The following is a 15,290-nucleotide window of genomic DNA, read 5'->3' on the forward strand; positions in this document are numbered from 1 at the left end:
AGCAAGAACTTGTTGGTCCAATAACATGCAGAAAGAATATGGAGAGCTAACTTTTACACAAAATCTCTCATACAAGTGGTTCTTCTACCAAAACTTAATTACTCCCCTTTTGTTCTCTCTATTATTTGAAAACTACTTACGCCCTTTTTTTTTTTTTTTTGATCAGAAACAAATGATATATTAAATATGGAAAAGAAAGACTTGAGAAGGATGAGGAATTCTCCCCACAATTATAAAAAAACTGATCAAAACATAATTGAACTCCTTCACTATACAAGAAAATCCATAAAAAATGAATTAGACCACATAAGAATATGCATAGATATTGTCTCCCCAAACCTAGACTTAGATCCTCTTTTTTTTCTTTTTTCTTTTTTTTGATTAGATAGACTTAGATCCTCTTATTGCTAACCAAACCCTTTTGATCTATTCCAATAGAACCAAATAACATTGAGATGAATTCCATTAAAAGTTCCGATACAAGAGGCCCAAAAAGAGGAATAAAAGTGAAGTAGACCCACAACGTCTCTAACGTCCTCCACTTACCCTCTAAGATCCTAGCATTTTTCTCTTACCACACAATCCAAAGCAATGTGGGACAAGTAATTTGCCAAAAGGTCTTGCTTCTAATGGGACAAGACAGGCAATTTACCAAAGTGTCTTGCCTATAATGGAGCCCTTATATGAAATGATCATCTTGTCACATCTACCCTAGGGCTGAACTCAATCCATCATGGCTAGTCTGAATACATTATGTCATAACCCCAAAGTTTATCGAACGGTGTAGAAAGAGATGGTCAATCGCCTCTCCATTAGTTCTTATGACTCCTAGTCACAATACTGCACCCATCTTGCTGAGATCAATCGGAGCTCCAAAGCATTCACCTAAACAAGCACAAAAGGAGACCGATGCAGTACAATCAGTCAATTATAGATGTTTTGATCAGGTAGACCCCTTCCCATGAGTAGCAGAACAGCTCAGGTTTGAAAGAATTGCCATACACATGGGCCGAGCATGCACCTCAATGCTCAACGGCCAGTGGTTTATATAGCTTAATTGATGGAAGCTATTCAATAATTGTTTCAACTTCATTCCTCTTGTTTTGTTTAATCATATACAAAGTTAAAGGTTGTCGTTTTTCGTTTTCCATCCTTTGGGAGTTTGTGATTCGGAATTGGGGAAGTAGTTTAAATGGGAAGTGATTAGCTCAACAAAAATGAAAGAAATGGTGAAATCCTTTGGCAAGATGTTTTTACATCTGTCCGCCGGAATGCACATGTTACATTTGAGCAAAAAATAAATGAAGCCATGAAAACTTATTAGAGCCTACAAATCCAGATATTTTAGTAATACCCAAAATACAATCAACAGAAGCAAGACATGCTTGAAATGAATGAAGATATATAAGTACACACGGTGTAGATATCACATTTCTAACATCTATAGCAACCAATTGGTCAAATTTAAAACACTTTATATGAAATGCAATTTGAACAATTACCCTCATAAGCAGCATAGTTCTTACCAAAAGAAGGTCGAAAGAAGAAACCTCCAAGTGCTTATTGCCAACTCTGTTGCTGGAAATATGCTCTAAAATACAGCGTACATGCTCAGAGCTGAATATATTAAACAAGCATTTCTTGGAAAGAGATTGTAGAAACTCAAAATGTGGATGCCTCTCCCCTATCATTTTCAGAAATTTATCCTGACAAAGAAGTTACTTGTAAATAATTAGAATTTAAGAAGGATGAGGAGTGGAGATGACACAAATTTAAAATCATAGAAATTTAATCAACTGTTCAGAAAGGATCTTTAAAATCCTAGCCAAGGACCATTTTCTTTTTTGGCTGATCAACAATCCTAGTAAAGAAGGACAAAGAACAGAAAACAACTTGCAATGGAGAAAGAAAAGAACATGATTAAAATTTCTAGCTTCTCAATTTTTCAAGATTGAAGCTCTGAACATGCCACTTGAACTGCTTGTGAGGCTGACACTGTATTGAAGTACTTAAGAACTCTCAAAACATCCTCAGTAACTGCAGCATCTGAGATTGAGGTTTTCTATCTTTGTTATATGGGGCATGAAAACATGGCACTTCTAATTCATTAACCACTGAATTCAACAAAAGAAACAGATGTTTCTGCTGCAAGATGCTATCCAAACTAGATTTTGTTTTTATGTGAGTTCAAAAGATTCTTTTGGTTACAAAATGCCATTGACAATGTGTTTGACCACAGAGTGACATTCAGAAGATTTTTTATTTTAAAGACCAATTAAATTAGAATTCTAAATTTGTCTTAGCCTACTTTTTTTTCTCAATAACAAACAATCACAATGTTGGAATAAAAAGAAATAAAGGGTCCCAATAGGATGAGTTATTCAAAGCAAACAACAAGAAATAATTACAAACCAAATAAATGCATCGCATCAAAAGGATGTGAGCCTAAATTCTCATAAATACTAGAAGGGACTCAATAAAACATATTAACAGAACTCACTTGGCTATTCAATTCGTTACCCTCATTAATAGACCTAAAAAAACAACAGTCCATCTCTTAAATAAGGTCTCAAATTTATCTTAACCCACATATCCCGTGATTCTTTCCCTCAAAAGATGTCTAGTAAGCATCAAATGTAGGCTTGATAAGAACACTAGCAAATCTATGACATAAAACACAATATCCAACAACCTCCTTCATAGACATGATATCTAATAGCTAATGAAAACAAATATATGATAAAAGCCCATAATAATATTAAGCAACTAAATTAAACCAGCAACACAGAAAATATGATAGAACAGAATTAATCACAATGGCAACCTAAGTGGTGTTCTACAGATGATGCAACATTATCCAAGATAGCAAGTGGATGAAACGCACTCTGGTGGTCTCAGCACTTGTTAAGGTGACTTCATCCAAAAGCTGTAGCAAAGCCTTAAATATGCTATTATCTTTCATTTGGTTTAATTTATGAAAGCATTCTTCAGCTTTGCAAGAGTCTGGAAAGGAGGCTGACATTTTCAAAAATGAAGCTTGAATCCTCTTCTGCACTTCTTCAACAACATTCTCCTGCAGTACATATCCATAATGCTTATTAATTCCATCAATATCAAATAAAAAACTAAGAAAGCACAAATCTCAATGCACAGACACCATCCTCACACTGGAGTACTCTCAAAAATCCATTTGCAACATATCGTAGCATAAATAAACAAAGAGTAGAACAGTATGACTAGCTCAAGAAATTAAAATCACAGAAAAAATGTTTTTTAATACAGCTAAAGCCAAAGCTTGCATGCAATATTAATCTCATGTCAACAAGGAAGCAATTTAAAGCTCATTTTACATACCTGTGGATCCTCAAAAAATATCAAGAAAAAAAGCACAAGAAATTTATATTTTCTGTGGAAAACGGAAATCTTATGCTTAGGCAAGGTCACAATACCAAATACTAATTAACACAAGATCTAGAATTCAAATCAAATACAAAAAGTTACTATTGTTTTAAAGTGAATAAAAATTCATAAACTTCAATACCTAAGCTCTATGTTTGAGCTAGTCAAACTTTAAACCAAAATTTAAAGTGGATTAACTGAAAGCATCATGCAAAGTAGAAGATTATAAAAAATTGAACCCTAGCAAGCAATTTTGTACACATGAACAAGTTTATGGGAGGGGATACCATGGCTCTATTAGGAACTCTTCATCTAAATAAGAGGAATTTCAAATTAATAGATCGTAAAGCAAAGAAAATGGCTTTGAGATGCCCCCAGGACCTGAAGCAAGGCATACTGAGAGAAACATGGATACTAACCATGATGAATATTAACCAGTTGTTATTAAAATCCCCTCTAATGGCACCTCCATATAAGAAGAAAACCATGAACCAAATCTCCACCAATCCCTCACAAGAACAGCATGCAATGATACCCATCATAATCGACAGAGGCCAATAGTTCAATTGTGAAGATTCCACCCAAAATGCAAGTCCATATAAAGATGGGAACTTCATTGAAAAAGAACCAACAACAAAAACAATTCTTCTTCCTTTTTTTTATTAGAAACAAACATTTTCATTCTTCAATCAATTGATAAATACAAGAAGTATAAGCAATCCTTCAAAGATGTATAACAAAAAAAAACATTGGACAATCAAGGGGGAAGGAAATCTCCAACAAAGGAGGCCAAATGCTTTGCTCCTTGTTTGGCTAACTGATCTGCAACTTGATTAGCTCAATGAGGAATCCAAGAGAAAGAACAACCCAACTCATTTGCAGTATCTATGATTTTGCGCATCCAGTTGTTAAACTTCCATGAATCCCTTTCCTTATTATTCACAAACACTTAGAGAACATTATAAATGGATACTCTGAATCAAGCAACAAACACCTTGTTGCCTCATTCCTTCAATGAAGTAAATGCAAAATTAACAGGTCAATAACAACAATCTTCAGTCATCTTAGAGCTCCCTTCTAAACAATAAAAACCACGTGCAAATAATCTTCAGGCTGACAGCCATAACATATAGCAACAATTCTGACTCTCGAGAGGCCCTAACCACCTCACTAATCTAACCAAATCCTTATCTTCCCATAATTCCTCGTCATAAAATACATCAAACACTTGAATCCCAATCACATTAGCATATTCCTTGAGGAGGCTAAGCCCATGTAAATGGGGTTTGATGTAGCTTCTACTTATAGAAATCTAGATCAGCAAATCCAAAACATGATAGGCTGGCCAAGAGAAGGATGTCTTCTCTAGTTGAAATCATTGGGGATTTCATGCCCCCCTTTAATTTTAGTAACGTTTTCCTTTCTACAGAACTTTTCATTCATTGTTATTTTGTACATATTATTTGTATTTAATGCAACAAAAATTCAGGTTCTCCAAAGGAGTAAGAATTATTACAATAGGAATTTTGGTTTTCAACAGTAAAATTTTATTTCCTGTTCTGCTGCTGTATCATCCTCTTGCTATCCTAATGGTAACTAAATATCCATGCCAAAGCCCTTCCCTAAGACCCAAGCTTCTCCTTGGATTAAAGTTATACAAGAAACAACTATGGTCTTGAGATTATGCATTTTTATTTTGGATTCTGAGATATTAAGTTGCTGGCACTTCCTAATGAGATTTTTGGCTTCGCATTTAGATAAACAATCATCTCTTCATTTAAGGTCTAATCTCTATGAGATTTTAACAACCTAAAATAGATGTTGTTTTTCAAATTAAAATTTTATAATCGGATATACATGCAAAACCACCATTTGCATGCATTAGTAAAAGCATGCTTATGGTGCTCCCATTCCTTAATTAATAGAATGTTCTTCTCTTGTTTATTCCAGCCTTTTGGCATCCTTGGTATGTTCCCAATATACTAGGGGTGCGCACCCCCCCACCCCCCCCCCCCCCCCCAACCCCCCTGTCAATATATTCTCCTCTGTTTGCCCTAAAAATAAAATTAAAAATTTTTAAAATCACGCCTCAGAAATGCAAGGATCATTTTCTTTCCAATTTTGCATCATAGGGTACTCTGAGAAAGGGAAAATTAGCATGCCAGTAATGAACTTGATGAGGGCTTCTCATATCAGGAAGCACCATAAGCATATTATGGTGCTTATGGTGTGTTTGCCAATCAAAAAAAAATATATCAGGAAAACAGAACACATTATGAACAATTAGAACCCTCAATCAAAGTACCTTCTCTTTCTTTCGCAACGCCAAATAGATTTGCATCTCTGTTTGCAACCTGAATAACATACAGAATTTGTAAAGAAACATGTTTTATCCTGAGAATACTACCAAGTTAGGGCCAATACCTTCGTTTCTGAGATAAAATGGAGTTCAATGCCTTTACATGAAGAGGAGTAAAAAGTGAGAAAAATGAGATCCAGTGCCTTGTCCTCTCCTCAACTGAAAGAGTAGCTGGAAATAAATCCTCCGCAAGTACAAGCTCTATGTTTTGGGGTCTGAAATTATTTAAACAGTTAATCACATCTGAGACATGCAGCATTGTTTTTGGTTTAACAAATCACAAGGCCTGAATAAGCAAACCTGAACTCCTTACAGTCTTTATCATAGCAAAGCATCAAAATTCTACATGGAATCTGTTCAAAATGGTCAGTAATTGCTATGTGACCTTCAGAACACTTGGAACAATACTCTCGATATACTTCAAGCAACTTCTGCAAAGCTTTCTTTCTAACAGATAACTACATAAAAGGAAACCATAGTTAAGGGAATTAGAGAGCTTGGATTGTAATATGTTAAACGGGAACTTGTTCAGAGGAAAACTACCTTCTTATCACGAAGTCGGTCAGTAGCTCGAGATATTAGTTCAGGTCGGAGAAATTTCAGGTTTGACTTGGCAAGGTCACAAACAACAATAACTGCCTGCATTCTGACTCTATCATCAAAATCTAATAATCGACCTTCAACAGCAGCTGCTCAATCCACAAGTTATTAAATAATGTAAATTAAATACTGAAGACACCAGTAAGATATGCCACTTCAAAAGAACAAACTAGAGTGCTAAATAGCTCACTGAGAATTTCAAGTGATTCAGTCCCAGAGGAATTGGCCATGTAACAAGCTTTAGCACATTGTAGAGCACTAACTCTAACTTCTGCAGACTTGTCAGAGAATCTTTTTAGAAACTCTACAAAGAGATGTCGATATTCTTGCACAACATGGTGTTCAGGCAGTGAAAAAAGTTTTCCAATCAAATTAACAGCTTTTATTCTGACATCAACCTGATCAGTCTACAAACACATACACCACGTTAATTAGAACAAACAACCATACAGTTAGAGGACAGGAGAAAAACAAGTACAAAATGAATAAAATGTTTCCAAAAGAAGCAACATGAGGCCCATAGTTATTGCTGCATGTCAGCAGCTGAGATCATATGAATCATAAAAAAAAATGAATAGAAGAGGTAAGACGTACCAAAAGTTCTTGGGTCAAGTTTGGGATGACCGCAAGAAGCATCTGGGGAGCACATTGGAAAATTTCAAAAATAATTTCATGATAGAACTCTTTAAGTTCGTTGCCTACAGCATCTCTGTCCAAAATACAAGATGTTAAAAACCCACAAACAAAGGGCTCAAGCTCTTCAGCACAATTTTGAACAACAGAAACAGCAATCCGGGAAGGAGAAGCAGTTGCACCCTGCAGAAAGGCGAACAAGAAAGAATTAAGAAAGGGAAAAGAAAACTATCATAAAGGCAATGGTTGAAAAAATTCATAAAGGTATTTTATACCTATCCTCTGCATGTTATAAACAAAATCATCATAAATGACTCTCAAGTGAACTGAAAAGCACCAATATATTTCACTCTTTACATTTCACAAACTGATATTTTTTCACTAACTAAAACCTTCCAAACCATCCATCCATACTCGTTTCAACATCAATCAATGGAAAATTCAAAAGAACTGTGAATACACCTTTTTCTTTTTCTTTTTTTGATCAATATGAATAAGCCACATATTCTCACATAGAAATAGATGAGGTTCAATTCGATGTGCTAGGGAATTCAGAATGGTGGGGAATGATTTAAGGGGGATCTAAGTAAGATTTCCAGGATGGTTTCAGAATACAACTTATAGACCCTCCAATTGAAGGGGAAAGAAGAATGGTAATAACTTCTCCCTCAAGAATATCTCCAACCAAGTAAAAATATTCCTGAGATGGGATTCCTTAAGATCTCAAAACTAAATCAAATTACAAAAATCTCTCTTATCGCTAGTGAGCCAACAACTTCCAGACTTTCAATGGGAAATTTAGGGGCTTATTTGATAACATAATTTAAGGCTAAATCTTTCATGCTAAGTGTTTGGTAATAAATCATAGTAATCACTAAGAATGGAGCTGACAATTTCAGCTGAACTCTGCCAACTTATAGCATAACACTAAGTAATTCAGCTGCTTGAAGGGTTCAGACTTATAAGTTCCACAAAAAGCGGATCATGCTCAGATCTTCATATGTTTGGACTTGGAATGTTAGCATGGATGCCAGTTTGAATAGGAGGTGCTCCATGAGAAGAATGCAAAGGACCCTTGAGTGCTGGCTCAAGTGCAAAGAGTTGGAATGGGAATAACATAGATGTTCCGGGTTTGATTTAATGTACCACAATGAGAAAATGAAAAAATACTAAAAAGAATTAAAAGTATGCGGAGGCACTAGGGCATGAGATTCTCTTCTTTTTTTTTTCACTTTTTTTTTTGGCACAACTCATGTTTTAAGTATGTATACACATTACAGTCCATTTTCTAGCTGCTCCTTGATACAATCTTATTTCCTATCAGAAAAACTCTGCACTAATTTTCTTTCCTCCTTGCTTTGTCCAATTTATCAAATTCAGCTCCTTTCCATCCTGCCAATTTTATTTGGAAATCAAAGGTCCCATCTAAGGTCAAGGTCTTTGCTTGGTTAAAGGCACACAAAAAGGTGAATACCAATGACTCGCTTTAGTTGAGAAGACCTTCCAAAGCTCTTAGTTCAAAATGGTGTATACTATGTAAGGGGAGTGGAGAGATGAGTGACCACCTATTTCTACATTGTCCGTTTGCTTTGGGGTTGTGGTATGATATCTATTTCTTATATGGTTTTGGGAACTCCACTAGAAGCAAAACACTTTGGAAGATTATTTATCTCACTTTGATCTAGATGGTATGGCAAGAGAGAAATGTTAGGATCTTTGTGGACAAATGGAGGACGTCTGAGACTATATGGGATTTATGTCATTTCTTTACTTCTTTGTAGGCCTCTTGTACTGAAAAATTTAAAGGTTGTCCTGTAAACGTCATTCAACTCAATTGGCTAGCGGTATGTACACCACTAGGGTTGGAATACCATTGAGAGGAGCCTAGCTTTTTTTTAGGAGAGGTTTTTCTGGTACATTCTTTTGTAATATATCTTTGTGTACAAATCTCCTTGTATAGCGGAAGTTTTTAGTGGTTTAGATCAGGTTTGTATATTTGTGGGAAGAATGTCTTATCCCTCTCATAAAATCTTTCTACGATATTAATACAATTCTTGTTTCTGATCAAAAAAAAAAACCTCAGCACTAATTTCACAAACAATTTTCTGTTTTATTAATTTCTTCCTTCATAATATGAACATCACCATGTAGACACCACCAACAATAACAACTTATATAGGTTAGAGAGTTAACCCCATAGACTAACCTTGACTCTAGACTCATCAAGACCATACAACTCAAATAGGCAGGCACTAATCAGAACCAACTCTAGTGGAACAAAAACTAATAAACATGGGAAACCAGCCAACAAGAGAATTATGGCAAGGAATAGATTCCTTATCCCAAGGGATGATAATACAATCACAGAGTCTAACTGATGAAGAAACGCCAATACTTGTCCTGGAGGCTGGATTATACTTCTCACTATTCAGAATTAGCTTGACTAAATGTTTCTTTCAAAACAATCTTTTCCTCCCAAGTGGTAAGCCTTGAACCAACTTCAAACCTTCATGAAACATATTTATCACTAAGTTTATTAGAATAATGGTTATTAATAAGCAGTACTCGACAGTACCGCATTACTTCACTAGAAAATAACTGTATTCAAATACCATGACCCAAAAAGCATCTTATTGCTGCATGCATATGAGAGAGAGAGAGAGAGGCAATTTGCTGGAAATCAGATTTTCTAGACGGTCCAACTCAGTAATGATGTGGATAAGGTGGTCTGAATTCAAAATGTGTAGGCATATGCTAACATGTGGCTAAAAAATAAATAAATAAAATAGCAAAAAGAAATAATTAGTTTGTCCTAACAAGGAGGGAAACAAATAGTTTGAACAAAGTTTGATGCCAATTCTGATAGGCTTTTAGGATTTGTTACATTGCAAAGCAAATAACATAGAGAAAACTGTCACAGGAAAATGAAGATAACCAACCAAAGAAAGCGACCTAGCACCTTAGCATCATATCAAATACATTAAAGCACAATACCCCATAATATTAGCATCAGAATATGAAGCAGAGTTATACAATCCAATGATCCATAATCAGTAATTTCTTAAACATACTAATTGCATTTTCACCAATCCAAAAGCTTGTAAAGTCAAGTCTCCCATGATCTAAAGTTTCCAAACCTATGTGTTGAGTTTGTTAAAGAGCATGATATCCAGCATGGGCTTTATTATCTCAATAGTCAATCTATACTTCAGTCTAATGGAAGATAAATATCAGATATTGCTGCTCTTTCTTTATTCGTTACTCCTCTCCAATGGCATTACAGATTGGATCATGCTTCTTTTGAGCAATTACAGTCATTGGGAACGTCCTCAAAGTTGTCAAATAAAACTGAGTGTAAGTCATGTGAACTTGACAAACATCATAGGTTACTTTTCCATCTAGAGTTAGTAATAGGAGTCCTAGTCCTTTTACTTTGATTCATTTAAATGTTTTAGGTCCATGTCACATCCCCAATACTCAAGGGTTTAGGCACTTTGTTAGTTTTATTGATGATTGTTCTTCAGTTGGTTATTTTTGCTTAAAGAAAGGTTTGAAGTACCTTATGTATGTAAACTTTTTTTTTCAAGAAATAAAAAATCAGTTTGGTAATTCTATTGATCATTTTCTTCTCTTTTTGTTTTGAAAATGGAATTGTCCACCAATTTTCGTGTATTTATACATCCCAACAAAATGGAGCTTCTAAAAGGAAAATTATCAATTGTTAGATGTTTCTTGTTTTATAATATTTCATATGCATGTTCCAAAATTTGATTCGGGGGATGCTATTTTGATTGCATATTGTTTGATAAATCAGTTACCCTCTTTTGTATTGCATCAAAAGACTCCATATTCTATGTTATTTCCTCATTGTTCCCTATTATCTCTCCCTCCTAGGGTCTTTGAATGTGTTTTCTTTGTTCATAATATTTCTCCGAATAAAGACAAGCTTGATCCTTGATCCATCAAAGGTGTATTTTTAGGGTATTCTAGAACTCATAAATGATATAAATGTTTTAATCCTATGTCTCATAAATACTTTATTAGTGTTGACATAACATTCTTTGGAACTAATTTTTCTTATCATGTTTACAATTAGAAAATAACTCATTTCAGTCTAATATTGTTCCTCTTCATGTTGTTACTAATAATGTTCTATCTAAGACCGGCAAATCATTAAAAGTGTATCAACGGAAAAGACTAGCTAGAGACAATGAAACAGATCCAACTCAATCTCTACCTCTTCCAAACTCATCACTAGTTGGGTACTATTCTTCTATCATTTGGTTTTAGAAGATTAAAGTTTTCAAACTAAATAAGGATATTTATGGATTAAAGCAATCTTTTTTTTTTAAAGCAATCTCCTCAAGCTTGATTTGATAAGTTGAGTACTATTTTTCTATCATTTGGTTTTAGAAGATGTAATCCTAACCACTCTGTGCTTGTTCTCAAGAGGGACATTGGCATAATGATACTCAATTTATGTGGATGATATTATTATTTCTAAAAGTGACATTATAGGTATTGAAAAAGTGAAAGGTTACTTGAAAAAAAACCTTTCAAACAAAGGATCTTAGGCTATTGTGTTACTTCTTAGGCAACGAAGTTGCACATAGTAGAGGTGAGATTGTTTTCTCCAAAGGAAGTATGTATTAGATTTGCTTAATGAAACTCGCATGTTAGAAATGAAGCCAATTAACACTCCTATAGAGCAAAATGTGAATCTTAATGCAAATGATAGCCTTGCCTTTTCAGATAAAAGAAGATATCGAAGTCTAGTGGCCAAACTCATTTATTTGAGAGTCATCTGATATGACATTACTTTTCCTATTAATACAATGAGTCAATTCATAGCACTTAAGCGGATTCATTGAGAAACAGTGTGTAGGATACTAAAGAATCTCAAAGGTACTATAAGTGTGGGAGTACTCTACAGAAGAAGGTCCAACTTAGACCTTGATGTTGTGAGTTTTTGGATCCAAACTAGGCAAGATCCTCAACTGACAAAAGGCCCACTAGTGTGTATTGTACCTTAGTTACTTAGAAGTAAAAAGCATAATGTAGTAGCAAGATCTGGTGTTGAAGCAGAATACAAGGCTATGGAACATACAGTTTGTGAATTAATGTGGATTCAAAAACTTTTACAAGAGCTTGGAATTTCTTTTGAAAAGCACATAGCTATATATTGTAATAATCAGGTTGCTATTCACATTGCCAATAACCCGATATTTCATTAGAGAACCAAACATATTGAGATGGATTATCATTTTATGAGAGTGTGATGAGCAAAAAAGCAATAACTCCTTACATCAAGTCTAAAGATCAGTTGGATGATGTATTTACTAAAGATTTGAGTAGTTATTTAGTAAAAGGTACTTCAATTTTTTTTTTCAAGGGGGATTGATATATGTACACTTTTTTTATGAACAAAACACTAGTTTCTTTCTCTCACTCAACATGGTATCAAAAACCCCATTTGGCGGGAGGTCATGTATTCAAATCTTACCACATATTTATTTCCCTAACTTATCAAGGCCCATAGGAGGCTAATTGTGGTTGTTTGCCTATGAGCTTATGCATCTATCCACATATCGGTATGAAGCAACACATTAGAAAGGGCGTTAAAGAGCATGATATGCATTATAAACCCAAATCCTATAAGCTTAAATTTTCAGGAAAATCAGTTGTTCAACAGAGTCCATAATCTATAATTTTTTAGTTAAAGATAGGCAAATAAAATGAAAAGATATCAACAAAGCCCCCAACATAACAGGAGGGAGAAACCTAGTATGCATAATCCTTCTTTTGGATTTCCAAATGTTTCCAACAAAACATCTGAATCATTCTTATTTCTTAATTGAATGAAATATAACCCCAAGATAGCTGTGGAACTTGAGAATTTACATTGAAGAGTGCATTCTAAACTAAAAAACTTTACTTTGAGTAAATGTTTCCAGGTGTTTTGACTAGGATCATCCTAGAAAACCTTAAAATAACTTAAGTATGATAAATTATTACAGTATTCAACAAATTGCAAATCACATCACCAAAAAAGTGGTTTAAGCTTGCTTATGGGTGCCACAATAAAACCAGAAATTATCACTCCTTGATTCATTTCAATTCAAAATTTGTCTATGATATTTATATTTTACAACGCAGAATGTGCTCAAATCTAAATATCTAGGGCTAAATTCATAAATATGTCTTAATCATGTAATTATCTAAACTGCCTTAGTTGGATGCCTTTTTTATCCATGGATAATTCAAGGTCTATGTGCTTAAGCTAGTTCCATGCCTATGTATGAAATCATGAGAAGCATGCCATTATATGCTTAAGATTAAAAACATCATCTTTTGACCATATATATGCCTTTATTCTTTTGAAAAGAAAGAGATCACCAAAAGTGCCAAGGTGAGGGGAAAGGGCAGCCAGCCAGTTTTGGAACAGGTGCATGAAGTATACAGCACTCAAATGAAAACAACATAAAGGAAAACCATCCTACAGAATGTAGATCATCAAGAAAATAATCAAGGAACCTGCTTCAACCAAGCCAAAACACAAAACCATACATCACAAGGTAGAAAGAAGTAAACACTTAAGCTTCAAAACCAGCAGCCCAATCCATGCTAATGTCTAACACTGGAGGTGGGCATATATGCCTAAAAAATTTCAATTAATCCTTCATAAATGCCTTCCCCTATGTTTCCATGTCTTTCTAAATTTTACAGAACTCCCATCACAAGTATGAAACATTTCTGAAGTGTATCTGCTTAGACACCAACCAAAATAAATTTGCAATTATAGCCTAGTAAAGAGGAGCACCATACCCTAAATAATATGAACTACCAAATGATGGCAATCTTTTCCCACCAAATTTCATGACAAATTGAGTCAACTAAGCAGGAAACAAAGTGCATAGCACAAAACTTATCTTGTTGGCCCAACCATGCAAGATCAAACAACTATGTTTTCCCTAAACCATGCTAAAGAAAATATTTTGAAATCATTAGTGCGAAGTTTTAAATCACATAAATAGTTTACCATGTTTCCATTCAAACGAAATGAAAACAAAATAAGCACATTTCAATATGTGTTTACCTTTCCCTCCTTCAAAAGGTTCTGCAAAATCACATCCAAGAGCGGCTGAGAGACCTTCTCCTTTAGAATAAGTGTCATTATAGACAAAATTGCCTTAACCACACTTTGTTGATGATGTTCTCTAAAAGTAATAATTACAATATCATTATTGGTACCACTTACAACATTCAAAAACAATAAAGAAAGAAAGAAAAAAAACTTGCTCAAAATTAAAACATTTAGCTGAATAATGATTAATGACAATTACAAACGACAAGATTGAGCAATAACTTTAATTCTTATGAATTCTGAGGAAGCTCAACACTTAGATATTCAGTTTACAAGGATATAGCTCTCCATTCACATGACTGTGTGTTTCTAGTTGGATAATTGAGAATTCTTTCAAGGTTGAGTCAAGTTTGAATCATGCAACATGGCCACTTTAATAGATGTAGTCCTTGTAGAATTTGAAGTTATGTCTCCAACACATGTGGCTGTCCATTAAAATCTGTACAAAATTATTATCATTGGCTCCAAAGAACTTCTAGAAACATGCGAGAAATAAACTATCAAGAATTCACAAGTCTCTATAAACCAATGTTTTCAGAACTAGACCGGTCATCGAACCGGAAAAGTTACCGGTCCACGGTTCACTGGTTGGACCGATGGTCAAACCACGGTCGAATCGATGATGTCATAAATATGTAATTTATATATTATTAAAATTAAAAATAATTATAAAAAATTAAAAATCAATAATATTATTTCATATCTTTGATATTATCAAATTAAATCATATTAACATTTTAAATTTTATTAAATGAAATATGTATAATATTTAAATGTGAATATATTAAAAATGAAAATTTAAACTAATTCTATAATTTTTAAAAATATTATATTATTTTTATTTAATATTATAAAAAATGTTAAAATCTAATACATATTATTTTGTTTGGCATTTTAGATAACAAAATGCATGCAGCCGAGTGGTGTCCTAGGCTGATAGTGGAACCTGAGGTCCAAGGTTCAAGCCCTCTTGGTGGAGGCTTGTTATATTTTTTTCATTGATAATTAGTTAGGAATCCCACATCGAAATCTAAGAGGAAACATGATGCAAAGGATGCCTATAAAAGCCATCCTCACTTAAGGCAAAGGCATAACCTGGGCTCAAGACTCAGCCCATAAAATTGTGGGGGTGGGTGTGGGCTTTGTCATAATAAG

At 34.2% G+C, this 15,290-nt stretch overlaps 1 protein-coding gene across 2 annotated transcripts in view; it reads right to left on the minus strand.

Annotated features, from left to right (window-relative positions):
* Window positions 1-15,290, minus strand: part of LOC100255781 (sister chromatid cohesion protein PDS5 homolog B) — a 77,045-nt gene that overhangs the window by 47,975 nt on the left and 13,780 nt on the right. For both annotated transcript variants that reach the window (XM_010665916.3, XM_010665917.3), the window contains exons 4-12: window positions 14,088-14,208; window positions 6,953-7,174; window positions 6,549-6,765; window positions 6,302-6,447; window positions 6,059-6,216; window positions 5,824-5,973; window positions 5,705-5,753; window positions 2,885-3,073; window positions 1,527-1,706 (exon numbers count right to left, since the gene is read on the minus strand). In XM_010665916.3, coding sequence (XP_010664218.1) covers window positions 1,527-1,706; window positions 2,885-3,073; window positions 5,705-5,753; window positions 5,824-5,973; window positions 6,059-6,216; window positions 6,302-6,447; window positions 6,549-6,765; window positions 6,953-7,174; window positions 14,088-14,208 — 1,432 coding nt within the window. The remainder of the gene's footprint in view (window positions 1-1,526; window positions 1,707-2,884; window positions 3,074-5,704; window positions 5,754-5,823; window positions 5,974-6,058; window positions 6,217-6,301; window positions 6,448-6,548; window positions 6,766-6,952; window positions 7,175-14,087; window positions 14,209-15,290) is intronic.

Source organism: Vitis vinifera, chromosome 18 (assembly GCF_030704535.1).
Source record: "Vitis vinifera cultivar Pinot Noir 40024 chromosome 18, ASM3070453v1".
Lineage (NCBI taxonomy): Eukaryota > Viridiplantae > Streptophyta > Magnoliopsida > Vitales > Vitaceae > Vitis > Vitis vinifera.